Source organism: Emys orbicularis, chromosome 17 (genome assembly GCF_028017835.1).
Source record: "Emys orbicularis isolate rEmyOrb1 chromosome 17, rEmyOrb1.hap1, whole genome shotgun sequence".
Classification (NCBI taxonomy): Eukaryota; Metazoa; Chordata; order Testudines; family Emydidae; genus Emys; species Emys orbicularis.
The window spans coordinates 13,253,488-13,280,529 of NC_088699.1; the positions used below are offsets into that span (position 1 = coordinate 13,253,488).

At 40.2% G+C, this 27,042-nt stretch overlaps 1 protein-coding gene across 1 annotated transcript in view; it reads right to left on the minus strand.

Moving 5' to 3' along the window:
* Window positions 1-7,617: 7,617 nt before the first annotated feature.
* Window positions 7,618-27,042, minus strand: part of RABGEF1 (RAB guanine nucleotide exchange factor 1) — a 69,280-nt gene continuing 49,855 nt past the window's right edge. Inside the window, exons 9-16 of the mRNA XM_065418513.1 lie at window positions 26,835-27,019; window positions 24,483-24,649; window positions 16,238-16,404; window positions 14,144-14,225; window positions 12,782-12,914; window positions 12,264-12,355; window positions 11,241-11,497; window positions 7,618-9,984 (exon numbers count right to left, since the gene is read on the minus strand). Coding sequence (XP_065274585.1) covers window positions 9,586-9,984; window positions 11,241-11,497; window positions 12,264-12,355; window positions 12,782-12,914; window positions 14,144-14,225; window positions 16,238-16,404; window positions 24,483-24,649; window positions 26,835-27,019 — 1,482 coding nt within the window. The 3' untranslated portion in view covers window positions 7,618-9,585. The remainder of the gene's footprint in view (window positions 9,985-11,240; window positions 11,498-12,263; window positions 12,356-12,781; window positions 12,915-14,143; window positions 14,226-16,237; window positions 16,405-24,482; window positions 24,650-26,834; window positions 27,020-27,042) is intronic.

Here is a 27,042-nt window from a genome sequence, read left to right on the forward strand (position 1 = left end):
GAGGCGGGGCGGGGCCCGGAGGCGACACCGGACTCACAGGCGGCGGGGCGGCCGGCTCTGCACCATTCTCCGGCCCTGCGGGGGGCTGTGGGAAGGCGGCTGCTCCGACGCCGGCCTCCCTCCCGTCCCGCTGCTTCCGGGGACGCAGCCGTCACGTCACCTCTCACCCCAGCCGGCCGCGGACGGCGGCCCAGGGGGGACAAGATTCCCTGACGGCCACCAGCAACGCGGAGCCCAGCCCCCTCCCTGCTGCTTCCCCTCGCCCCGCCTGAGGCCGGCCGGCCTCCTTCCCCCTGGCTGGGAGGGGCGGGGCTTTCAGGGCTAGGGCAGCCCCAGTAGTGGGAGTGGATAGGCAGGGGGAGGGGCTCCCCCAGTGGCTAGTGGGGGAAGGGGCTGAGCCAGGCTGGCCCCTAAAGCTCCCCCAGGGGCTAGTGGGGAAGGGGCTGAGCCAGGGAGGCGCATCAGGCTCCCCAGGGGCTAGTGGGGAAGAAAGGGAAGAGAGCCCTATACCCATAGGCTCCCTCATGGAGGCAAATGGGGAAACTTGGTCAAAACTGGCCCCCGAGTGCCCTTTGGCAACTAGGGGTGCTGCAGGGGGATAAACTCCCTCAGTCTGGGCTGGCCCAAGCCACCTGGAGAGGCAGTAACAGAAGCTCACAAGGACCAGTCATTTCTGGTGCACGGATCTGTGTCCCTTACTGAGAGCCCCTGCTAAGAATTCCCACCTAAGCTCTGCCCATTTGCAAGGAGAGTACAGGCACCGTGGTTACACTGCATAACATACTACACATTTGATTTCTGGGTTTTAGGTTCCTCTGTCACAACTTCAGCAACAAGAGCAATTTTTCAGAAACTTTCTTTTATATCTGCCAGTGTGGCAAGAAGCAATATAACTTTCATAATTGTCCTCATGGCCTTTTGGGATAAGAGGTAGTCTGGGGCAGTCCAGGGGCTAAGAGAGCACAGCCGGTAGAGCCAGGCTTTTAAAATCTGTACCTACTTTGTTTGTACCTGCCCATGGCCAGTCCAACCTTCTTGTCCACTCTTACTTTTGAGTGCACGGAGCAGCTGGACATTCAAGTTCCCTTTTATTTATTATTCTGGATTCAAACAATTTTTCTCCTTTACAAAAGTTGTCTTTAGTTCCCTTTACTGACTCACATCAGGTCATATATAACTAGTTTAAAATTAAAAGAAGAGAAATTTTCACTAAAGTGTATGATTCTAAGAATCTTGAGTTAGGGTTAATTTTAATTTACATATACTGTTCTGCTATGACAAACCAGCTACTGGTACCTGGATAACCTAAAAGGATCCTTTAATGCTACCATTAAAGGGATGCACAGACATTGATCTTGTACAATTGCTTTTTTTCTGCTGTATAAAGACCCAAGATCTTTAACATTTTTTTTTCCAAACAGCAGATTTACCAGGCATATCAAATATTGTCTACCCTGGTTTTGTTGGAGGTCTGTGAAAGGATTCAGATGTGGATTTGTGCTCTCAGCACGTATTTTGCTAAAACTGACAAAAACTTTTCTTTCAGCTGTTTGTCAGACATTTGAGTTAAATAAAAACAAACAGAAGACATTGAATTTTAAACAATCTGTATAAAAATCCCTTCCCCTCTCAATCAGGTGTCATTTCCTTAGCATTTATGAGGTCATATGGACCAGTCCACCATTCACACACAGTATTCCATGAAACAATTCAGGAGGGGGGGAGGAGGGAAAGGAGGAAGATGAATTTATAATCTTAAAGAATGAAAAAAAATAAAAGTAAACATTTCAGGTCATAATAAATGTGCAAAAAATTGACCTGAACAGCTTTATGCCTTTGTAATATTTAATATTCTTTTAAAGGTGAGCCATAGAGATATTACGACCATATTTCCCAAAGGGAAAACTAGACACTGATGGGGGCTAGCCCAAGCCCTCACCGGGCTGGGGTCATTGCTCACTCGAGCCCTCCCACCCCCCTCCCAATGCGGGGCTGGGGGTCGTTGCTCATCCGAGAACTGCTTCCCCCCCCCACCACCACGTGGGGCTGGGGTTGCCACTTGCCCCTCTGCATGTTCCTCCACACCACACCCCATTTTTTAGATAAATGCCCATTTTTGCCAAAAAAGTTGGGCCAGACGGGACAGGACTTAAAAAAGGGACCAGCGAAAACGGGACATGTAGTGACCCTACATAGAGGGCAATGTTTGGATTTACCATACAATATGATATTAGTTATGTGACAGCTAGCGCTCCCAGCCTTACCTGTGACCTGTAATGAAGTGGCAAACTCATTCTGTAGAGAGGACCAACTTAAATTTTTACTTCTGTCCACAGACTGGGGTATAAAGTTAGAACTCCATATTCCCTCAGTCCACAATGGGTCTCCTCCTGATAGCAATGGGGTGGTTTACACAAAGATCAAGGATAGAATATTGCCATTATGTAGTCACTAAACTCTATTCAGTACCTTCTAGCTGTATTCATTCTCTCTCACTGGGCAAACACTCATCTTTACAAGCACTGCTGTTTCTGCCCTTGGTCTGGTCTCTCCCATTTTCAACTCCCTTTTACATGGGCTTTGCTCTCAACCCCATCACAGGTGCTAAAATGACCAGCCATTAAATAATTATAGGTGACGTGAAGTATCATCAAAACGCTTTGAAGTTAATATTTCATCAAGTTGAATGAGAGGTTAGTTAATCTGTGAGCCATTATGTCTGTTTACTGACATGAAAACACTGTATTGGTTTATAGTTCACATTTGGAAGATTATCTCTGCATCCAGGAGGAGTAGAAACTTTCCTTTCTGAAAAGAAAGTTTAGATTCTGGAAAACCCATGTTTTGTTGGCCACAAATTCACTGAGTTGTCCGGACCTTCAACAACACAATTCCATCCTCCGGAAGTCACACTAGTTTCAGGTTGCTTTTATCATTGGTGAGACATTAATTTGCAGCAGTATTACAACTTGGAAATCTAAATTACAAGGACCCAATAAAGCATCATGAGTAAGAGCCCAGTTCAACAGAAACTCTATAAAAGAAAGTTATTCAGTAACTCTTTTGAAAGGTCTACAGTATGTTCTTCAGCAGCTCACCTGTCCTATTTAGTAGATGCTCCAAAGTGTTTGCAGCGAAAGTTTCCCAAATGCATGACCCCACCCATTAGCCATACATAATCTACTGTTGTGAGTTACACACCATAGCATAAGGCCCAATCTTGCAAATGTACGAGTAAAGAGGCATTTAAGGTGCCCTACAATTATCGGGCCAGACCCGGATATTATTTCCTCCTCCTCCTCCTCTCCCATAGTAAAGCACTTTGAGATCTACAGCTGAAAAGTATTATTGCTTTATCAGATTTTGGACCAATGTTTAAAGGATCAATGTCTGGTGCAAAAGGGTACATCCACTCACTGAAGAGGGAGCTGTAGCCTATTAGGACAGATCTGAAGTCAGCTCACTGTCAGTTTCCAGAAGGGGAATAAGTGACATTTTAAGTACAGTGTATTTTGACAGTCTCAAAGTATTTAATTCCAAAAGCTCCAATAATTGTTTTAGTTGAAGACTATAAGGTGGTTCTGCAACACCTATTGTCCCACAGTAAGATACACCATCATCAGAAGCAAATCATTTATTCTCTAGTAAACCCTTCAGTTCAACCCATGCACTGTGTGGTGTTGGACTTAAATGATATGAAAAATTTATTTCTATCTTTAGAACATGGAGGAGTCAGATGATTAATTTTGTATGCTGGTCTAGCAAGTGGGGTACCAGACACCAACACATTTGGAATTCAGCAGCAAACCTCAGCACTGGGCTAGTCTAGATGCATATATAACCTGTCTCCCATGTTAAAGTCCTCTGTATTGGCTCCCAGGAGGACTCAATGAGGTGAGGTGTCGAAAGATTTGGTTGAGCAATGGATCCTGACTTCTGGGTCAGGAGATTCACTGGCAGAAGACAGAGAGGTGGTTGCAAGGACAGGCAGTTCAGCTCTGGGAACCACAGGTCTTGGCCAAGATGGTGCTATGAAGATGGCTACTAATTTTTCTTGTTTAAATTTGTTTAGGACCTTGATCAGTAAGGGAGGTGGAGGGTAAGTGTAAAGCAGTATGTGAGGCTAAGGGAATGACTGGGGCATCTCCCATCGAGTTGCAGCCGTGCCTTCCCCTCAGGCAGAATCATCTGCCCTTTGCAGTGGATAGAGTTGCAAAGAGACCTATCTGTGGATGACCCCACATAAGACATCTCTCTCGGAATACCTCGTCGTTCAGTGCCCACTTGTGGTCGACACAGGTGGGATGGGAGCTGGATTTTGCCACACTCTGCTTGCTGGGGCCAAGAGAGTGTTGTTAATGGGCACAGCCTTGGGGAGAACTTGCCTAGGATGCATGATGGATGTTCAACAAGGAATGCTGGAGTTCCTGTATCTCCTCCAAGGGAAGTTGTAAATTGTCCACTACATGTTTCATCAGGTTTTGAAAGGCCTTGAAATCATCAGGATAAGATGGTGGAGGAGGTATGACAGCCTCATCTGCTGAAGAGGACTTGTGGGAAGGAGGTATTTCTTCCTTCTCAGCTGGTTCTTACTCCTCCAGGAGATGTGCCTGAGAAGCAAGGGTCAAGGGCACTGGTTGTTGCCCTGATGTGCCTTCTACGAGATGGGATGCTGTAGAACTGGGTTCCACTGTGCCCACTGAAGTGGAGCAGAAGGGTGGGCCCCAAGGTTGTCCTTGCCAGTGTCTCTGGATATTTCCCCTGCTGAATGTTTCCTCCTCAGTTTGAACCTTGAGGGAGGCAGGAAGTCAGAGGACCTTCGTCTGGACACCTGAAAGTCAGATGAGGTATCATCCCATGTCCATCACAGGGGCAAAGGGGGCCAGTACTGGGCCTGGGGAAGGCCCTGAACTTGTAATGGTACTGAGGTGCAGGTTGCCTAGTGAGGAGGTACCTGGAGATGTTAAGTTGGTACCATCTGGATATCTCTCAATACCCTCTGAGTCTGTGTGGGGATGGTGCAGCACGGGAGGATGAGTTACCATCAAGGATGGCAGGGATGGAGGGTAGGTAGGTTCTAGAAAGAGTCGGTACCGGCAAAGAGTCTCTCTCAAACCTGCTTAGAAGAGGTGATTCAGGATCATTCAGGGTGCGATGGTCCTCATGGAACAGGGGTCAGGAGAGCAATTGGGACTCTGTATAGGGATCCTCAGGAGTCAGTATGTCAGGTGATAATGGAGATGGTACTGAAAAACTGTGCGTGACAAGCATTTCGCCTGGACTCTGGAGGCCTCATGCCTGAAGGCACTGAGTCTGGTGCCACTCTGGGAGGCTTCTTGGTACACTGCTTCTTTGCCAGCAGCTTAGTATTGGGACTGGAGGGGATGGGAGCCCATAACAAGATACAAGGTCTCCTAAGACCAATACCAAAGGGGTGACTTTTGAGGTCTGAGTGGTGGCACAGGGCCCCCAGCGTCTTCACTTATTGCCAGAGCAAAGCTGGTTGGCATATTCGATGTACAAGGGGGGTGACCTAGGCCCCGTGGGTCTCAGACTGCTTGATTAACAGGAGTTTTAGCCTGTCCTCCCTCAATTTCTTACATCTACTCTTGAAACCTGCACAGACGTTTCATTTAGAGGGGATGTGAGACTCCCCAAGTCAAGGGAGACAGCTTGAATGTCCATCCCTGCAGGGGAAAGACCTGTTGCAGGTCTGACAGGTTTTTGAAGCTCTGGGTCTCGGGCATAACCCAAACTCGAGGCTGCAGATTGAGGCCTGAGAAAAATCAAACACAGGTCTAGATCAGGCAAAGAAAAAAAAAGGGGGAAGGGGAAAACCCAAAAGTACAAACTGTGCTAAACAGAAAAAATAGAATCAAAGGAAAATACTATGAAATAAAGAAAATATGAGCAAGAGATGTAGCAAGCCAAGTGGCTAGCTAAACAGACACCACAATGCTCTGTCTCAAGCTGCAGGTGATTGAGAAGGAACTGGAGTGCTGGCTGATCAGCCCCTCCCCGTGTACCCTCATGCAGGAGCACGGGAGTGTCTAGGGTGCAGACGCAGACACTGCTGATCACAAACTCCAATTAAGAGTGCACAGGCGCACACACATGCTCACATGGAGTACCCATAGGGACACTACTAAAAGAAGAATGCATAGTTTGGTAACAGTTCTTACTGCAAAGTAGCTTCTCTGATCTAGGCATAGTAAGTAGTTGGTTCATGTTCAAAGACAACTTCGTTCAGCTCATTGATCAGAGATTCCCTAACGCACTATTTTCAGTAGCATTAACCAACTATGGTTCGGATTTTCTACACTTATGAAAATGAGAAGCAATCACTAACAACATATAGTTATTGTGACAAACTGTTAGCAGCCTGTCTTCTCCATTTCAGTGACCTATATTGACCTAATCTGGTAGCCAAATATTTTGATTGGCAAGTACTTGCTCCTGTTTACTATGAAAAATGTTCATGGCCACTGCTGCTATTCCAGCAGTAATAAAGACTCACTATTCTCTGATTCCTCAAAAGTGGGCCAATACAAATATAAAAATCCTTCAAGTTATTTCCTGCTCTGGATTTCCCAATGTATCCTGTCTTTTTGTGTCTGTCTTCCTTATAATCTCTTTGGGACCGGGAAAAACTTCCTTTTATATCTTAAACAGTGCAAAGTACATTATTGCTTAAATATGCCATCTACATAGCTTACATTGTAGATAGGTTTGTCTGTTTACTGACTGCCCGTGGGCAAGGCTAAATATCTTAAGCCATTTGCTTTAAAAACCTGTCACCATTTTATTTTCCATAGCAGACACAGTCCAGTTATCTAAGTGCTAGACTGGAACCCAAATTACCACAGGAAGTATGCAGAGATTTGAGTTCTACTTACAGCTCTGACACCAGCTTCTTCTAGAGCCGTGGGTAAGTCACACAACCTCTCCACCTGTCTTCCCATTTGTAAAATGAGTATGAAACAAAGGGCAGGTCTTCACTACGGGGGGAGGGTCGATTTAAGATACGCAAATTCAGCTAAGCGAATAGCGTAGCTGAATTCGACGTATCGGAGCCGACTTACCCCGCTGTGAGGACGGCGGCAAAATCGACCTCCGCGGCTCCCCGTCGACGGCACTTACTCCCACCTCCGCTGGTGGAGTAAGAGCGTCAATTCGGGGATCGATTGTCGCGTCCCGACGAGACGCGATAATTCGATCCCCGAGAGATCGATTTCTACCCGCCGATTCAGGCGGGTAGTGTAGACCTAGCCAAATTCACCCACCTCAGAGAGGTAATTGAGACTTAATTTATGCCTGTGACAGAACGTTGGTGGTTTGATAAATGAATTTGAAATACTGTAGCTAGAAAAGCACTGTAGAAGAATCATGTCATTTGACTACTCCACTGCTCTGTTTCAGTGATCTTTTTCCAAGGTCAAAAACAGTTCTGCTACTGAGACCCTTTGATGTATTTAAAGTCAGAGGTTCATATCCAAAATCTAGAGCACGAACACCCAATGTTTCTTCCCCTCCACAAATATGGAAAAAAGCACGTGCCTGACATAAGTAAACAAATATTTAAACAACAGCGGCATTACAATAAAAGCAGGATTTTTGAAGAACTCATTAACAAAGGACTAATGCACATATTTTTATTTAACAGCAATTTAATATGCAGTAGCTAAAAGGTGTGTACATTTTTTTTATTTATTTAGTTTTAGGAAAGAGACAAATGTGTACCTGGATATCAGAATTAGCACCTAATGTATGTAGAGAAAATAAACACTCACTACAAGCATTGATCAGGTCTTAAACAGTCTAGGAGCAGAGTCTCATCAATGTACAGTAACTACTCAGAGTAATTTCTTGTGATCAACTGACTCACTGCTGCATCTCTGCAGGGGAAATGTGGGTAATTAGTTACCTTTAAAACACTAGGAATGCATAGTTCAAACCGTTAAACACAGCAATTTGAGAATTAAAAATAGGACAAGTCACAGTTTTGGTCTGAAATTATTGCAGTGCAAATTTTGAAGCATCAGTATTTTTAAAGCAATGGAATACAATGAAGAGATAGGTACCCTCCCCTTGATGGAAAAAAATTTAATGTTGCTTAAGAACAGCCCTTAGCCAAGCTAAGGAAAGTCTCTCTGAAAAGCATTAAATATCACAGGTACACATACAAGCCATGGCAGACTAAATTAACTGGAAGATATTTAAAATGATATATAAAATGTTTCACTGGAGTATAAAAAAAATCTGCAAATGGTTACATGTTTTATGAAGTGGACTACCGGGTTATTTTTCACATGAAATACAGTACACAGTGATGTAAAGCTTTTGTGAAGTGAACTGTATTAACCTTGATTAACTTGTTCACTTTCAGTACTCAAAAAAAAAAAAAAAAAATCACTAAAGCCTGGAATAGTGCAATTTTGTAAAAATAAATATACTCTTTCTTGCTCATAGCAGAGTCATGCTCTTAATAAAGCAGCCTCTAAAACATGTTCATATGATGCATGCCTGGATTGTGGAGGGGGGAAAGGGGCGGGGGGAAGTGGTCAAGGCCCAACCCATTAGTGGGAATGGCTAAACAATACAAACTCACTGTATTAGGAAAGGGAGTAAGTCACTGTTAGCTGAGCATTTGAGCCATTTCCCCCACAACTATCACCACATGTTCCAAGTCTGCCATTTTCCTCTCCTTCCAAAACCTGCTTCAATGCTTTCTCTTCTTAGAAATAAGCAACACCAGCACCTACCTGCAACCCAACAGACCACCAGTGTACTGACAAAAATGGAGGAAAATGTTAAGATGAAAAAATATTTCCATTTTCAGATCCCAAGAGTTATTATAAAGAAGGAGCTTAAAAGCTATGAATACTATGACATAGTTCTGTCAAGCTTTCAAATCTGCAGTTCATTCTGTTGCATCACCCAGCTTGCTAAAATACATTAATGGCGTACTTCCTTATATACTGTGAAGTTAATATTGAACTAAATAAAAGGTGCTAAAAATGGACATTTTTATATATCATTTTGTACTAATACACACGGTGCCATGCACAGTTGAAACACTACTTTTTTAAACCTATTTACAATTCTACATAGTTATTTTACACTATATCTTTCATCATTACAACTATAGAATAAATTCAGACTCTGGAACACTGGTACCTTTGAGTTTCTGCTAGAACGCCCAGCCTTGCATTATTCAAGAAGTACTGCTAATCTTTTTCTTCTTAAATTTAAATTAAACTCATTATTTAAAAACACATAAGTGCATGCCTAGAAGGAAGCTTTCAGGAAAAAGTTGTCAATGGACTAGTGTTGCTTAAAAATTACATTGGCTTTGTGTAGAAAATTTAAATTCAGTTCAAAAAACCACAAAAGCCTAATAGAAACCTACTTTGACTAAAATAAATACAATTTATTACACTCTAAACAAAATAATTGTACCTTTAAAAATGTACTGATTTAAACTCATTTGATTTTTTAGCCTCAAACTTATTCCCCTTTCCAAGCAGCAAACAGTAATAGGTGTGTAAGAATTCCTTTTGAAGTTAATACTTTCCTGGTAAATTATCATCCAGCATAAACCTGAGGCTGCAGTGGTGGGGGCAATTTGTCATTCTCTACGTTTTCAGAGTCAATAGCTGCTAAGGGTTGATTTTTTGGATTTATTTCCAATGGATATTTTTCAACAATATCTTGGACTTCCTTAGTAATTCCGTCAGTCCAATCTATAAGGTCTTTCTCAAGCTTCTTGGCTTCACTGACAATTCTTTCCTGTCTCTCATTCAATTGAGAGAGGAGGTCTAAGTTTTTATACATCTGTTTAACACCTAGGCACACATCAGATGACCAGTTTTCAGATTCTTGTTTCTTTGGAGACGTTTGGCCCGACATGTAGCGATCAAAATCCTCCTGGCTTAGATTTAAAGATTGAGCGTCCAGCTTTTCAATGAAGGCCACAGCACAGCACTACACATAGAACAGAGAGAGTGCGTCATTGCAGGGTACATGATGCAAGTCATAGCCCATAACAACATGTGTTCTGCATTTTAATCGTGCTGTTATATAAACAATATGGTGGTTGCTTTAATGGTTCAATAGATCACCTGACAGCAAATTGCTGCTCTCCTGAAAAGCCTCTCAGCGTAGCCTGGTTAAAAAAAGGCAGTTCACAAAAAATAAAAATAACTAACATTTTAAGAAACTGCAGAACACCACTCAGATCAGGTCATCTTGGCTGTACAAAGCAATTGTGTGCTGACTGAATGAGGAAGCTCCATTGCAAACTATGGGGTCACTGCATTTTGAAAAAGAACAGTAAGTGAAAGAATGAAAAGACAAAGTTGACAGCAGCATGTTTAATTTAGCCTTTATACTATGTGCATTTGTTTTAGTTATGTACTGAGCATAATTTCATGCTACGCTATCTAATCTGTTTCTAAAAAAGTAAATGGGAGGAATGTATCTCAGCTTGATGTGTTCTCCTTCTGAAAGCATTATTTAGAACAAACACTGAAGTATTTCATATTAAGAAAAAAAAATCATTTTTCTCGTAGAAGTGTTACATATGCAAATTTCAGGGTATCCAAGTTCATAGTTTTGTTCAGCCAAAAACACACATGCCTGCCCTGTTCTGGGGATACTTCCACAGGACCGTCCCTCTCTATCAATGACTTGATCCTGCAGGCCTTTCACATGATGAACTCCCACCGACTCAAATGGCAACTGTGCATGCACAAGCGCTGCATAATTGAGCCTCAACAGATTTTGAATAGCTGGTAGTCAGTCAACCTTCTCAAAACTGTTACAAGTTAATGGTTCTTCATCTGTTATATCTTTAATGCCTGAACCTTGAGGTTAACATAAATCAAGTGGTAGCTGAACTTTCACTTTTCTTACAAAATAAAAGCTTGCCCAGGTCTGAACGGGCAGAACACTGGTCAGAATCAAAGGCCTGAACTGGTTAAAGAAGTGGCTATGAAACCAGAGCATTGTTTGGTTCATCTAACTTAGAAGGGGGGGGAAAGAAGAAGAAATGAAAAGTGAAAGGGAGTGCACTCCAGCCTGAACAGCAATACACTGTTTCATAAGAATACTTTCACATTATCTTGTGACTACATTTTCTGCTTCCTTCAGTATTAAGACATTCACCTTTGCTGGGAATGCCTTGATCAAACAGCAGATGATCGTATTGTATAGAGCATCAACACTGTTCTTGAACTTACCAGATTGGTAAAATAGTAGCCATCCTCTCCAGTCATTAACCTGCTTGGATTACAGAAGCGGGTTATATACTGGATGTTGGACTGCAGACGGGGTGGGTTTCCCTTCAAAACAATATATATGAGTGTTGGTAAGAAGTCATCAGCAGAAGCTGGTTCGTTTTTTGTGATTTTTATAGCATTGAAGATATGTTTGCTGCATTGGGTGATGCATGCTAATTTATCACGAGGGACACGTTTTGAATCCATTTCGATAATATCTGTAAGATAAAAACCCTATATAGTTAGATCTCCAGTCATCAGAAGCCCACACTAGTGAATCCATATGTAAAGGGTGACCCACTGGATTGCTATCAGATTGCACTATTTGTGTTTAATTTACTCTACTTGATGCTGTATGAAAACTAAGTATTAGTATGCCTCCCACTTCAACCTAGTTCCTGAGTAAACATGGTTGGATTTATTCTCACAACACTTCCATGAGGTAAGGAAATATTATTCCCATTTTATAGATGGGAAACTTGCCCAACATCACACAATTAGTCTGTGGCAGATCCAAAAACTGAACCCATTTCTCGAAAAGCAGAACTAAGAGTTTTGTTTGATCTCAATAGTTGACAAAGTAAACAGTACAAATATTAGGATTCACATAAGAATGATGACAGAGATGCTCCAAGGTCCTGATTCAGCATGGTAGCTAAGCACCTCAATCTTACCAATCACAACCTTATCAATGAGACTACTCTCATGCTTAAAGTTAAGCATGGGTTTAAGTGCTTTGCTGAATTGGGGCCTAAGTGAGGCATATCTACCCCTAAAGATACCAGTGAAACAAATGTGAGTTACAGAAGCAAGATTTTTCCAAAGCGTTTCTGCAGAGGAATGAATTTATGTATATAATATTCAGGATTGTAGACACTTGTTTAAAGCAGGAAATATAGTCTCTATGAAAAAGTAGGTGTTTGTACTTTTTACTTCTTCAAATAGTTAATTTAGAGAAGATAAGCTAGTTTATAGTTCACAAACCTGTAATTGCTTTCACAACCATATCGGAGACTTCTGAAATTTCTTCATTAACAGGAACACACAGCATTTGTGGAGTAACCCAGTGTAAAGCCCTATCAAGAGAAACAAATGAAAACACACATCACCCATAGCGGTGAAGTCGTCTGAGGTCAGCTGCAAAGGTTAACAGTATGCTAACAGCTTCTTTAATTAAGCGATCATATGAGGAGCCTTCTGTTTGACAAGGCAAGCACTTCAACCCACTAAGGAAACTAGATTACTGCCCAGAAAAACATTTATATTATAATTAATATGCTACAAGTGAGTGCATGATTATTTTAAATGAAATAAGCCAGCGTAGTCATTTCCATTACTTTAACAAAAAGCTATAAAAGAATTAATCCAAAACCTTGTCTTCAGTTAATAGATTAATGCCACTCTTGGGCACAGATTTCTGCATACTAGTTTCGGCATGAGTGGCATAGACACCACTCATGCGATTTTGGACTTCTAGATGATTTCTCTTCAGAAATCCTTACCTGATTCTCTTTTGGACAACCAGATCCTTCTTCTCATCATCAGTTGTTTCGGGGCAGAACACATATTTATACAATCGAGTCATGATATATTTTTCAATCTGGTCCATTGTTTTCTCAACTTTTTCTGGGGAAACTGAAAGATACAAACCCATCCCCCAAACGTAGTAAATTAGATGGTTTATGGAACCATAGGATTGTTTGTGAGGACTTAATGCCAGTTGGCCACAATAACCACTGAGTCAGCACAGGTCTGAGTTATTCCCTTCTACTGCTCAAGTCAAATGTGAGTTAAACAATAGGTACTGATGTACCGAATCTAGTGCTTTTCAGAAGTAAAGAATAATACAACAATAAGGAGCGAGTGTGGATGCTCTGAGATAACCATATGTCTAGGGCCACGCAAGGCATGAAGCTGAAGATCAAACAGGTTCCTAGCTCCAAAGAGGTTTAATATCTAGGTTAAAAAAAATTACTTAAACCCCTGAACGGATATGCTCCTTGGCACAGTTTACAATGTGGAGACATTTAATATACTTTGCTTTCAACTTTGGAGTTTCTGCCTCTCAGGAACCAAAAGGAAAGTGGGCTTGTTTCAAGGGTCAGAATAGTCATGCCTGTACAGTCAGATCTATACTCACTGTGGACAAGCTCGAGAGACACAGAAGTGGACTGAGAAATATTACTCTGCACTATGAATTTTAATTTTGGTTCTGCAGCTATGCATTTTATAGTATGAAATATCTGACCTAGAGGCCTTTTGAACTTACTACGCACTTCCATGCACACGTAACTACCCCAGAGGCAAGAAGGCTTAAAGTTTTTGAGAATAATTACAGTAAGGTACGTGCCACTCAAAATACACTCATTGTGATACTTCCCATTCCAAGTTTAGGGAATACACCAAATACTGGATAAATAGACAGATTACATACAAATAATACAAGTTAAATTGCAGAACAGTTTAAAGAAAGATGAAAGCATAGGTATGAAAAAATAGAAAATTAAAAAGGACTGAATATACCAGTTTAAAAACAGCAACAATTTAGTGGTTTTTTTTTTTTTTTTTTTTTTAATAAAGTTATGGCCCAACAAATGTTTTGTGAACTGAACTGTTACTTGGCAGGGTTTCTTTAAAATATTTAAATACCCTCTGACAACTAATTTAGATGGCAGAACTTTACAGAATCTTAAATACAGTGATGTTACTTGGAATAGCTCTAATCTGAGTGTTTACTATTAAAAAGTAACAATGTCACAGAGAGAGAGAGAGAGAGAACGAACATGAGAGATTCAGGAGATGCAAGTGGCCTAAACATTATACTGTTTCAATGATAAGGTGTGAGAGAAAGAAGAGTCTGATACCTTTTGAACGGGTCTGTAATTTCTCTGCTACGTTTTGATAGAAGTCCTGGGCACATTCAGATTGTTCCTCAATACTTAATTCCTAGGACAGAACACTGATATTAAGTGAAAAAACAGCATGGTGCCACACAAACGGTAAATGGCATAGAAGTAGTCATGTACCTATGCTTTCATGGAAAATATCTAACAGCAGCAAGAGTTCTACAGAACACAGATTTATTTGAACCATGAAACAGGACAAATTATCTTCTCGGTATTGTGATTTGAAGACCACGTTTATTTGTTCTGCTCAATGCCACAAACACGAATGGGTGGAATGATGGAGCTGTATTTAAAGTATGGGGCTGGGCACTGCAACAGGCTTCCTGTGTGACCCGGAAAAAGTCACTTAATCTTTTCATGCTTCAATTTTCTCATTTGTAAAATGGAAACAGAGTTTGTTGACCTAAGAGAGAAGTTGTGACACTTAATTTGTTAACATTTTTAAAGCAATTTGAAATGGAGGCACTATAAAAGTGCGGTTACTACTGACAATGGCAGTAACCATTGGAACACAAAGATTAATTTCTAGTGTTGGACCATGATTCAGCAAGCCATTTCTATTCAGCAAAGCATTTAAGCACTTGTTTAGCTTTTAAGCATGTCCTTAAGTCTCATTAAAGTCAATGGAACTTAAGCATGCACTCACACGTTGTGTGTGCACAGAAAGAGCAACCTGTGCTGTAAGAAGGCAATAAGTATTACTTGGAGGGAAAACTTCATGACAGAACCATTTACACAGGTAGTGACAGAGAAGCAGTCTTCCTCAGCTGATGACCAATTCCTAGAGCTTCAGTGGTGTTTGTACAAGCACACAAGCAAACTGGCATCAGAAAGCTGAGGGTGGCCTCAGTTTTCAAAGGAGCAAAAGCAATGACTTATATTTTGGAATGACAAAAGGAATAATTTTAACATTTTAAAGTTCCACGAGCCTTAAAAGCATTTTATACTCAACTTTATTTTCTATGAAAGTAAGAGACAGGTTCACAAATCTTCTGATTTTTCTATGACTTATAAATGAGAGAAAGGAAGGGGGACTAATGAAAATGGTGACAATCTGAAATTCCAGTTAATTTTCAGGTTGCCATTTGTATTGCTATAGTTGAAACAGAAGAAAATAGTATTAACAGTAGATACTCAATGTTTAATGCCCTTCATTTAAAAAAACAAAAACAAAAAAAAAAACCCCAAAAATTCCCAGGTTTTATAAAAACTATTGTTTTTCTTATCCATTTTCCCCAAATTTTGGAGTACACAAAAATACTGATTATCTTGAGAAAATCCAATACTGCATTTATGTTAATAAATTAGTCCAGTGTAATGGAATATATGCATACACATGCTTGTGTAAGTGTATGTACTGTTAATATATAGTCCATGAAATAAACCACAGCATTAAACTGTGTTTACATTCAGTACTCTTACTTTTCTCTATTTGTTGCTTTCTGTCCTCCTGTCCCCCAATATTTACCCAGAAAACTGTGAAGTTATTTTTTGCACCTTTTTTTAAGCTTTCAAATTTTATAGTAAGCACCAATACAATCTTGAGAAATTTCAAACAAAATAAAAACCAAAACTGAAGGGCCTTATGAATGCTGTATCATTTCAACCCTAGGTGGCACTACAGCCACATCAATACTTCAATGGAGAACTGACGATATAGCTTTTTGTACAAAGCCGGGGTAGGCAACCGGTGGCACGTGAGCTGATTTTCAGTGGTACTCACAATGCCGGGGTCCTGGCCACTGGTCCAGGGGGCTCTGCATTTTAATTTAATTTTAAATGAAGCTTCTTAAATATTTTAAAAACCTTATTTACTTTACATACAACAATAGTTTAGTTATATATTATAGACTTCTAGAAAGAGACCTTCTAAAAACATTAAAATGTATTACTGGCACGCGAAACCTTAAATTAGAGTGAATAAATGAAGACTCGGCACTCCATTTCTGAAAGGTTGCGGACCCCTTGTATAAAGGATTAAAATCTTTTGTTTCTGCCTAAGTCACTCATTTTTAATGTGTGTCACTTATATAATGCATGTGATATACCTACCCTTTTGTGATGCATTGCTTCCAAAAACATTTTGCACTGCTTATAAATGTCTTGGCCAGATTTATGACAGGTCTTGAGAAACTCTATAAACTCCTTGGACGCTCGATCTGTCTCAATGCTGACCTGCCTGTTTATTGAAGGGCTAGGAGCCTTAGCTTCATGAATCTCTGCTGGGAAAATTAGAAACAATTAGAGATTAATTGTACTAATCAGTTAATGTATCAGATTAAAAAAATTATAGCAAGACAAACCTAATTTAAACTTTTATACATAAAGATGAATTTTTCTTTTCTGAAGAAAGCAGGATTAAATAGTGACATGTTGAACCACCACTAAAGGCAACTGCTTATTAAGCTAACATTCACAAATATTTAAAGCCAGATTCTCATTTACATTAATGACCCTTCACATTAATTTTGACAGTATAAAGGAGACAACGTCGGTGCAAGTTACAGTTACATGCTCACTTGAAAACCCCTTTATATTGCCAGAGCAGTGTTAGTGTAAGTGAGAATCTGGCTTTAATGTTTGACTCAGAGCAGAAACACCAAATATGCTCCAGTTTTCTACACGGAGCTCAACAACAGATGGGAAATCCCCTACCTTTTGTTTAGTGGGATTTGTTTCTGTAGTGGATGCAAGTTTACAAAGCTGGAAATGTATACATTAACATGGGGTTTCCACACATTTCTCTTCTGGAAACACGTACTTCAGAAAATATTGGTTGCACTTTACAAGACAGACATACAAACTTGATAGGATCTTCTCTACCCAAGTTTAGCACACCCACCTCTCAGTCTGCCAGCCAACACTGTCAAAATGAATGATTGAATGTAAGATGATGTAAATGAACATGATGAAAAGCGAGAAGCAAAGAGACAGAAAAAACATGAAAATATTCTTAATAAGCAGATCTTCAACGCAAACAAGCCCATTTATGACATGCAGAACAAGAGAATGCACTGTGTCAGTAGCCATACATGCAGGACTTCAAAAAAATCAAAGATTTCCTTTAAATAAGAGGAAAATAATTTGTCCATTAAGTTAATATATTTAATTTTGTTTCTTACTCAATAGGATTTTTATAGGCTCAACACTATGTCAGATTCATCTCTCATGTTTAACTTCACATATTTCAATGGAGTTGTACACCAGGGATGAATTTGACCAGCAATGTTTAAGAGAGAGACTCTTCAAGGGCGTCTCAATTAGCAATATAGTCTTCTCTTGATGGAAATCAGTATAGACACTATTAGCAGTAACGCAGTTACAGTAACTCCACACTTAACGTCATCCCAGCTAATGTTGTTTCGTTATGTTGCTGATCAGTTAGAGAACATGCTCGTTTAAAGTTGTGCAATGCTCCCTTATAACACTGTTTGGCAGCCGCCTGCTTTGTCCACTACTTGCAGAAAGAGCAGCCCGTTGGAGCTAGCTGGTGGGGGCTTGGAACCAGGGTGGACCAGCAGTCCCCCTATCAGCTCCCCTAAGTTCCCTGTGTGGCAGCCACCCAGCAGGCTATCAATTGCCGGGCAGTTCAGCTGTCCCTCCTCCCACTGCCGTGTGCTGCTCCTGCCCTCTGCCTTGGAGCTGCTCCGGGGAGCCTCCTGCTTGCTGTGCGGGGGAAGGGAAGAGGGGTGCTAACGTCAGGGTGTCCCCCTCCCCGCTCCTTTACCCCATCTCCACAGAGCGGGGGAGAGGGTACGGGGGGGAACACCACAGGGCTCAGGACGGAGGGAGCTTGCTGGCAGCAGCTGCTGTCTCAGCTTGCTGATCTACTTAAAAAGGCAATGTACTTAGAGTGGGGTCAGCGTACTTAATGGGGAATGTGCATCGCGCACACACACACACACACACACACACACAGTGTGTCTGTCTCTCTGCCATGCTGTCTCCCCTCCTTCCATTCGTGCTGCCTTGTAGAGTGTGAGGCTACATTAACAACATGTTAACCCTTGAGGGCTCAGCCGGGTGCTAGTTCATCATTTAGCGGTAAGGCATTCCCTGGGAAATATCCCACCCTCTGACTTCACCACCTCAACCAAGCTTCACAATCATCATTGCTGTGTACAGTATTAAATTGTTTGTTTAAAACCTATACTGTGCATATGTAAAGTTTCCCAGGAACCTAACCCCCGCCCTATTTACAATAATTCTTATGGGGAAATTGGATTCGCTTAACATCGTTTCGCTTAAAGTAGCATTTTTCAGGAACATAACTTCAACATTAAGCGAGGAGTTACTGTACCAGTATATGTTAAAATTCTACTCCTTATAAGCCATATAAATAGAAGTATTTGAATTCTATCAGTTACGATCAATATTGCTAAAGCAAATCCATTCATTTCTATTTATACCCAAAGGTTGTTCTTTAAGTATAAAGAGGAATTTAAAAAAATTCTGAAGATTCAAAGCAGAGATTTTTGTGCGGTATGCAAGAATGGAGTCTACATAGTAATTTGAATACTACTTAAATGCAATCTAGTAGATTACCATGACAGAGTAAATAATTTACTAAATTTAGTATCACATAACTAGTTGGTTAAGAATATGCACTTTATAAAATACAATTAAAAAGAAAAAAGCTCTAATTTTGAAAGAGTATTCACTCAATTATATCAAATAATTTTATAATAATGTATTTTAATTCACCATTAAATCAATGTGGAGTATTAACTAATTGGTTTCCTTCAGTATTCAAATTTATCAGCATGAAGTTTTATCATCCATCTATTCCTATGACATTTGGCTGATTAGATATCCCTAAAAATGGCAGCCTCATTCTGCTGTTTCTAGTTTTTGTTTAAGGACTACAAAAGCTCTGTTTAGAAAGCTTCATGAGAGACAGTTTCAGCTTAGTAAAGGTAAAATATGAATAGCCTCCATCTCGATACAGTTACTACAGACATGGCTACAAAATTTGAGCGCAGTTTTCATTTGCTCTCTAATTTAAAATAAACTTTACTCTTTAATAGTCACAGCACCCAAATTTGTAATAATTTAATATGAATCGGGGAAGTTGCAATTTTATTTGATACTACTCTCTACACAGAAATTTTGGCTTAAGACATGTAAAGCAGCATACTGTGTATTGCTCATTACATTCTGTAAGATATGTGATTTCAGTGATACACTTTACTACACTTATTCCATAGTAAGTGAGCATGCATATTTACTGATAATTTAATCACAGAAAAGGAATAAAGCCCATTTGAGCAGGTTAGGCAGAGCCTGCAAGAGGAGATGTATCAACACAATACAAAAAACAGAAGTGTGGGGATTTAAGGATCATTTTTACAAGGAGGATAAACATCATTTACATGAAGATCTCCTTTTTCATTCATTTCTATGTGGCAATTGGGTGCCACAGCAGAACATTAGCATTACAGCTGCTTCACACTACGGTTGTGCCATTACTTGGACTAAAGTCAATGAATAAGAATATGAAAAAAAAAGTATTTTCTAGTATTCCCCCCCAAAAATCCCCAAACATGTGTATATACCCGATATATTCTGTAAAATAAAGACACTTTGCAATTTCGCATTTCTTTAGAGACCAGAACATCAGAATGCCAAACAACATGCTATGGCTAAGATTTTGGACAAGATCCTAGAGCAGTTACTTTGTCAATTTTGTTATTATTCAACTCAGACGATAAAAAAGTGGCTTCTCTCATAACATAAAATTGCTTTCCCCTGATTTATGTAACTATGGCCTGAAGACACATTTTGAGAATTTACTGGGTATAATTCAAACAAATTTACACAAACTAAAGTCCCATTTCTAGCGTAGTTATTTTTAGTGCAGCACTTTAGAGGCTTTTTTTAAATAAAGATGAAGCAGCATACAGACTCATTCACTATTTTTAAAAAATGGAAATTTGTTTTCTTTTATAGTTTGATTCCTGAAGTATTGTGCAAGGAAACAAATCTCTAAGAAATTTGAGTTTCATTTTTTCCTTCCTAAAGGCAACTTGTTGGTTCAAAGTTCACTTATCATAAACTAGCTTTAGAATGTACATAATGATTTCAAGCATTGCCTTTCTTGTCATCATCACCATATTCAATGGCCTAAGTTATAGCTGGCACAACCCTAGTTTGGATTTTGCAAAGCCCAACTAAATAAACTTACTAGAACAAGCAGACAGCTCTCCAAGCTGTGCTGTGTTACCTTCAGTAGGGGAAGCCAGCTCCCAGGAGGGAGTAAAAATCTCCTTCAAGTCCCTGAGAATGTTATCAGCATTTCGCTCCCTCCCAAGCTGTCCTTGCTTAAGGTTTCTCTCTTGAGCAGCTGGAATAAATGCAAAAGCAAGCAAGACACCAAGAGCAAGAGTATCAAGTGGTAAGGAGAACAGGACCCCTCCCCCCCCCCCCCCCAAAAAAAAAGAAGAAGGGAAGAACATGGGAATGAGAAGAATGAATGTTACTGTTCTGGATCAGGGACAAGGAGTTAAGACAGCAGGGATTGGAGATGCTTTTGTGTTTAACCAGGTGGCATTCATGCACTGAGAGGCGGACACTCCAAAGTGAAAGCAAAGTATATTTCATTTCTTATCCCAAGGAAATATGCAGTGTGTCTACAAAACTGAGACCCAGCAATGTCACCTTTCCTTTATAGGAAAATATACTCCATGCCTTTTGGAGTTCCTCCTCAAGAGTCAAGTTCTCTATCAGCCATTTGTCCAAGCCAAAGCACACAATCACATAATTAGTTAGTTTCTTTTTTTAAGTTATTGCTATGCAAAGACAACGATGCAATTTTTCTTCTCTTTCAACAGACTCTACAATGGATAACAAATATTTAGTGAAGAACAAACTTCGTATTGCTCCAGAAACTCCCTTTTTGTTTTTTTAAAACAATGTTTATTCATGTTATTTTTCTTAAATGGGTTACACCATCTTAATTTTCCTTACAAAATTATCTGAAGTCTTCAGAACATGTGGTGTTGCTTACTGCTTCAAAAGTGCATTTCCACAACATTTAGACATCTGTTTATTGAATATTACTAAAACTCAGGATCTTATAATCTATTATTATTCATAGAGTATTCCCCTACAATTCCTAAACCATGCCATTATCACATTGAAAATGTAGCTGACCCTTGGTTCCAACAAAAACCCGTGTCACAGGACCCTTCCACACAGCTATTTCCAATAAGGTTGTGAATAGAACTTCAGGCTGGAAGCATTTTTGAAGAATAAGGTTCCTGTAAACTTTCTCCTTTAACAGGAGTTGGAGTCATCCCACTTTCAACATTACTTCTAAACAGTAAATTGTCCACTAATTTAAAAACTCATCATGTTTCTGAAAAAAACCCAAGCCTATACATAGTCAAAAGGATACCCATGTCCATATGCATCTTTATTGAAAAGATTTTGAGGAGAGTGAATGCTTGCCAGAAACCATCGTTACTCCAGCCATTTCAAATATGTGCTTCATTCAGTCCCTGCATTTAGCCCATTTTTTAAAGTTTAGTTTTAAATTGAATTTTCTATTAGTCTGGCTATTGTGGACATTAAGCACATACTGCTAACATAAAGGTAGTTTTGTTAAATGATTTGAAAGTCACTTTTAGTAAGGCTAATTCTTAAAATGAATGTTTGGGTGAAGAGGCTGTTGTCCTATGCAAGAAGGAATTTATTACACTGGTTTACCAATATGTACATTTGCTCGTTACACCTCTACTGGAGCCTACATTTGTCAAGGTGCTTGCATTAAAGTTTATCATAGCTGTTCCCTGCAAGTGCTGGTCATTGTTTGCTTTTGCTCTGATAAAGTAAATCACTTTGCTAGAAGTGTAACATGGTACCATCTAAGGTTACCTTTTATGACTCCTGGCAGTTAACTAGTAACTTTATTTACATCATTACAACATTAGTAATATTAGGGCTTCTGGGTTTTTTTAAGGTTTGTTTCATTTTTAGCAATTTTTGAATTTTACGTACATATCAAAAAAGCAGGGTTTTTCAGAGCTCTCTTGCACATACTGTAATGAGTACACCTCTACCCCGATATAACGCTGTCCTCGGGAGCCAAAAAATCTTACCGTGTTATAGGTGAAACCGGTGGATCAAAGCAAGTTTGATATAATGCGGAGCACGCAGCCCCCCCCCCCCCCCCCCGAGCACTGCTTTACCGCGTTATATCCGAATTTGTGTTATATCGGGTGGCGTTATATCGGGGTAGAGGTGTAATGTAAATCAGACATTACCCATTACAGTATATACTACTGTAGTCTGTAATGTTTCCTAATGTGTTTTAACATAGTTCTTTTTTCAGCAGAGCTACCTTAAGGTGCAGTAGGGAATCTTTATTGTGCACCAGCAGCGTCTACATGGTTAGTGCATTTTAGAAATCACATCCCTGTTTTCCGCATTACTGCTCTGTGTAGACAAGCCCTTAGATAAAAGTATCTTTTGTGTGTGTGTCAGGAGTGATTTGTGTTTATCAACTGAAACTGAAAATCAGAAGCCCTAATTAATATTTATATGACTTCAGATGCTCCTCAGTATCGTTTGTTACATAAAACATATGTAAAGAAGCCTCAATAACATTTTATAGGATTATTCATAGTGACTTTAACTGACAAAGCAACCCAGAAAGAATACTAAGGTTCCTCATACTCAATATAGAAAACACAAGAGGTTTAGCTGCAAACTTCCTTAGCACAGCTTTGTATTCATAGGATCTTTTACAAACAGTGACACCAGGAGAAAATTCCATTTGCTTTGTTTCAGGGATATATTAACGCAAGAAGCGGTGAAGGGAACCGGTCTTCTGAACAGTTTCTAATGTCAGCCCCTTGGCCTTTATTGGGAATTGTCATAAGAATGGGTTACATATCAAGCGGATACTTGTGATGACTTGGCTGGCCTCAGCTTTGTTTGAATGAGTGGAGTGTTGCTCTTAATTTGTTAAGTGAACTTGCTTACAGCTGCTGCTGTACAGGACAAAGGGAATGTTTTGAGCACAGGATGGGCTTAAATTGGAGGACAACAGATACACAAAATGTGCTGCTAAGAGGCAATTAGAGAAACAGTCCCTAATATCAGGTAGGGTGACCTGGTCAAAGTAGGCATGGTCAGTGGTAATAACCCAATTAGAAAAGAGAAATAACATGAAAATAGCATGGGCAGCAAAAGTCCTGCAAATTGAAGCTTACACATGCATACTGTATGAGTTGCATAAGATACATAATATTATGATACTTAATGGTGATTGGGAAAGAACTAACCAATATGTAATTTGGATGTGTAGAAGTGTCTTAAAACGTGAGAGGATAGTTGGAGCTTCATTGGGGAAACCCATCATGAGTGACTTATACCGCAGGAGAAGGTAACTGGCCATTATCTTTTTCTGTATGTCTGTCGTATCTTGCTTCAATAGTAATTATCATTGCAAGAAAAGCTTCAAATAAAGGTTTGAATTAATAAACATGAGTGTCTCGGATGCAAGCGTGTGGCACCCTCACCCAACACCTTTAGGAAGGCAGGTAACTCATTTTCTGCTAACTAGTCTAAGCTTCTTGGGATGGGACACCCAACGTGGCCAAATTACATGGAGTATATTGTAAAGAGAACCACCGCTCATTTAGACCCAGTGGTTTTCAACCTGCGATTTCTAAAGGGGTCCATACCGTCATTCAAAAATTTTTAGGGGTCCACAAATGAAAAAAGGTTGAAAACCACTAATTTAGACTAACCCAAGACCAGCAAAACTTGTTTTAATTGAGTTAATCACAGGTATGCACTGTCTACAGATCCTATAATTTCAAGTCCCTTTCACACCTTTTTTTAGTGGCAAATAGTTTGGGAAGACTGAAAACTATTCACACATAACTCTTGTCAATAGTGTAAAGTGATCCAGGAGTTCCATCAATACAGAGTCAGCCGTCACATCGGATGGTATTATGATGTCCCCTGCATGCTGATCAGAGGAACTACTAACAACTCAGTGGGAATTCAGGTTTTAGAGGCTTTATTTGTGCATACAGTTTGTAAAGCACCTCAAAGAAAACAGCATGGGAGTTCTGGAAAACAGTAGAGTAGATTCAAAACAGTAGTTTTATCAGTATTATTTCTAAGACTGGAGATGACTATGACCTTGTAACGATATAAGTATAGGATGGAGGTCCATATACAAAGTAGTTATTGGCTTATATTTGGTAAACCATTATACACAGCCTTCTACAAATCCATAAAGGGATACATTATACAGTAATGGTTAAAGAAATATAAGAATTACCCTTCTTAGCTCCTGTCCTGGAAGACGCACTGAAGAATTTCTTCACAGTTGTCACCTTGCGTGTCTTTTCATTGGTTTTCTTTTCCTCAAACTTGGAAAAGGTGAGCGACTGTGCCCCTTGTGTACTCTGACTACTAGCATAGGCTTCTTCCTCCTCTCGCTGAAGTCTAAAATTAAAAGAATTTGGGACTGTTTAGTTAGTTAGCACCAACAAAAATTAGCGTGCACTGACAAATCCACTACTCTTTCTGTCGCCCCAGGCCTGTTCTCCTCCCTCACCCCCATATCAACTCTTCTTCCAAGCATCACTTCCTTGTTATTATATAAATCTCTCCTTTCGTCACGGTCAACACAGTAAAAACCTTTGTCCTTTCACCTTCATTGTAGCTCTTCAAGGCAGGGATTGTGTTTTATCCGTGTCTTAAAGCATATTGTATTTACTATTCTAAACATTTTAATCATAATCATAAAGAGCTGATCTGCTGCTTCCACATCCCCAGTGAAAAGTTATCACTTCGTAAAAGGATTTCTTACAGGCCCAACACCATGGTACTTAGACAATTACAAAAATACCACCACCCTTATTACCTGCCCCCTCTAGAGGTTATAAATTTGTTTTGGTCTATGCCAATCTTGGTGACAGACAGTGAACCGCAGCCACTGGGAGCTGCGGGTAGCCGTGCCTGTGGACGGTCGATGTAAACAAACTGTCTCGCGGCCCGCCAGTGGATTACCCTGACAGGCCTCAGGTTGCACACCACTGAGTTAGGGTATGTCTACATGAGGTTTTCTGAGTTTTTTTTAAAACTTGAATTAACTGATTGTCAGTTAACTTGAGTTAGCTAATCAGTATCTACATTCTAGCTTGGACATTCCAAAGATGTTTGGGATTTATTCTGGATTGAGTTCTAGGATCTGCCATAAACGTTCATATGCTGGAACCAATGTTTGTTGAGTAGCAAATGCAAGTTAACTGGCAATCAACTAAAGTTAAAAAAAAAAAAAAACTTTAGTGTAGACAAACCCTTAATGACAGATGTGGCTACATTCTCCACTAGCTGAATCACGCACGCAAACTTCAAGGGTAAAAACTTTAGCATTATAGTACTGCAGCCTGCAAGTAACGGAGGCATGGATAATTGTGGTGCAACATGCATTGGAAATCACAGTTGGACATTTCCAGGCCAGCTGAAGATAGCAGAAGTTACCAAAATGCCATTTATTGAATGGGCATAAAGCAAAAACATCTTCTCAGTCGTAATGTAAAAAAACAAATCTTTGTTGCTAGGCTTGACTACACATGAAATTTGATCTGGAATAAGGTAGGATGTGCATTTAAAACAGATTAACTATTTCTGCTTATCTCCACGTGTGGACGCTCTTATTCCAGAATAAGGGTACATCCACACTACCCGCCAGATCGGCGGGTAGCGATCTATCCATTGGGGATCGATTTATCGCGTCTCATCTAGACGCGATAAATCGATCCCCGAACGCGGTCCCCGTCGACTCCGGAACTCCACCAGAGCGAGAGGCGGAAGCGGAGTCGACAGGGGAGCCGCGGCCGTTGATCCCGCGCCGTGAGGACAGGAGGTAAGTCGATCTAAGATACGTTGACTTCAGCTACGCTATTTTCATAGCTGAAGTTGCATATCTTAGATAGATCCTCCCCCTAGTGTAGACCAGACTTAAGAGTGCCCAATATGGAGTTCAACAGAAATAGCTAATCAGGAATAGCTCCCCAGGGTAGACAAGCCTATATTAAAGAAACAAGACTTACTTTTGCCAACTTTGCTTATAAAGTAACAAAAGTACTTAAAACTGAAACTTCGTATTAATTATTGGCTAAAACCAAGATGCTGATGACCATGTTTCACAGTAGAGGAACTATGAATTTCAGGTAATGCTGAAAATGGTGGCATTTTTAATTCTTGCTACTGCCAGGACAAACATATTAGCTGAGAAGTATAATCAGCTATAATGTATTTAATCAGCATCTGAGAAAAAAGGCTGAAATAAAATGGTCCTAAAAAGAGTTTGTACACTGCCAAGTATTAGTCATGGGATTCCAGACTTTACCATGTAGATTATGTAGGATATTTATTGGGCTTTTGTTTTGCTGTCCTTAATCACCACATAGCAATGCTTTTTTGAAGTGTTTTTTATGCAAAAATGTCACAAATTACAAATTTCTTCCTTGGCATCAGAAATTTGATTCGGTCTCCTCCTGCAAAGCCCATAGCTGGCAACTGAAGGCAACAAGGGTAAAAAGGACTATAAATAAAAGATGGCCATACTGTTTGGCAAAGCCATCTGACTGCAAGGGATGAAGGAATAAAGAGGCATCGTTACCGCTCGGCCAGCTCCCAGTCATCCTGAATCTGCTTCTGCCTTGCCTTATGGTACTCTTCTCTCCAGCACTTGGAGCAGAAGCCCTGCCAAGCAGGGTTTCCATAGTAACCACATCCTTTCTTGCACAGTAGCTCTGACTGATCAACGTGAATTCCTCTGCGTTCAGACTTTAGGCTCATTTCTTCCTGTTTAAAGAGAAAAGGGTTAA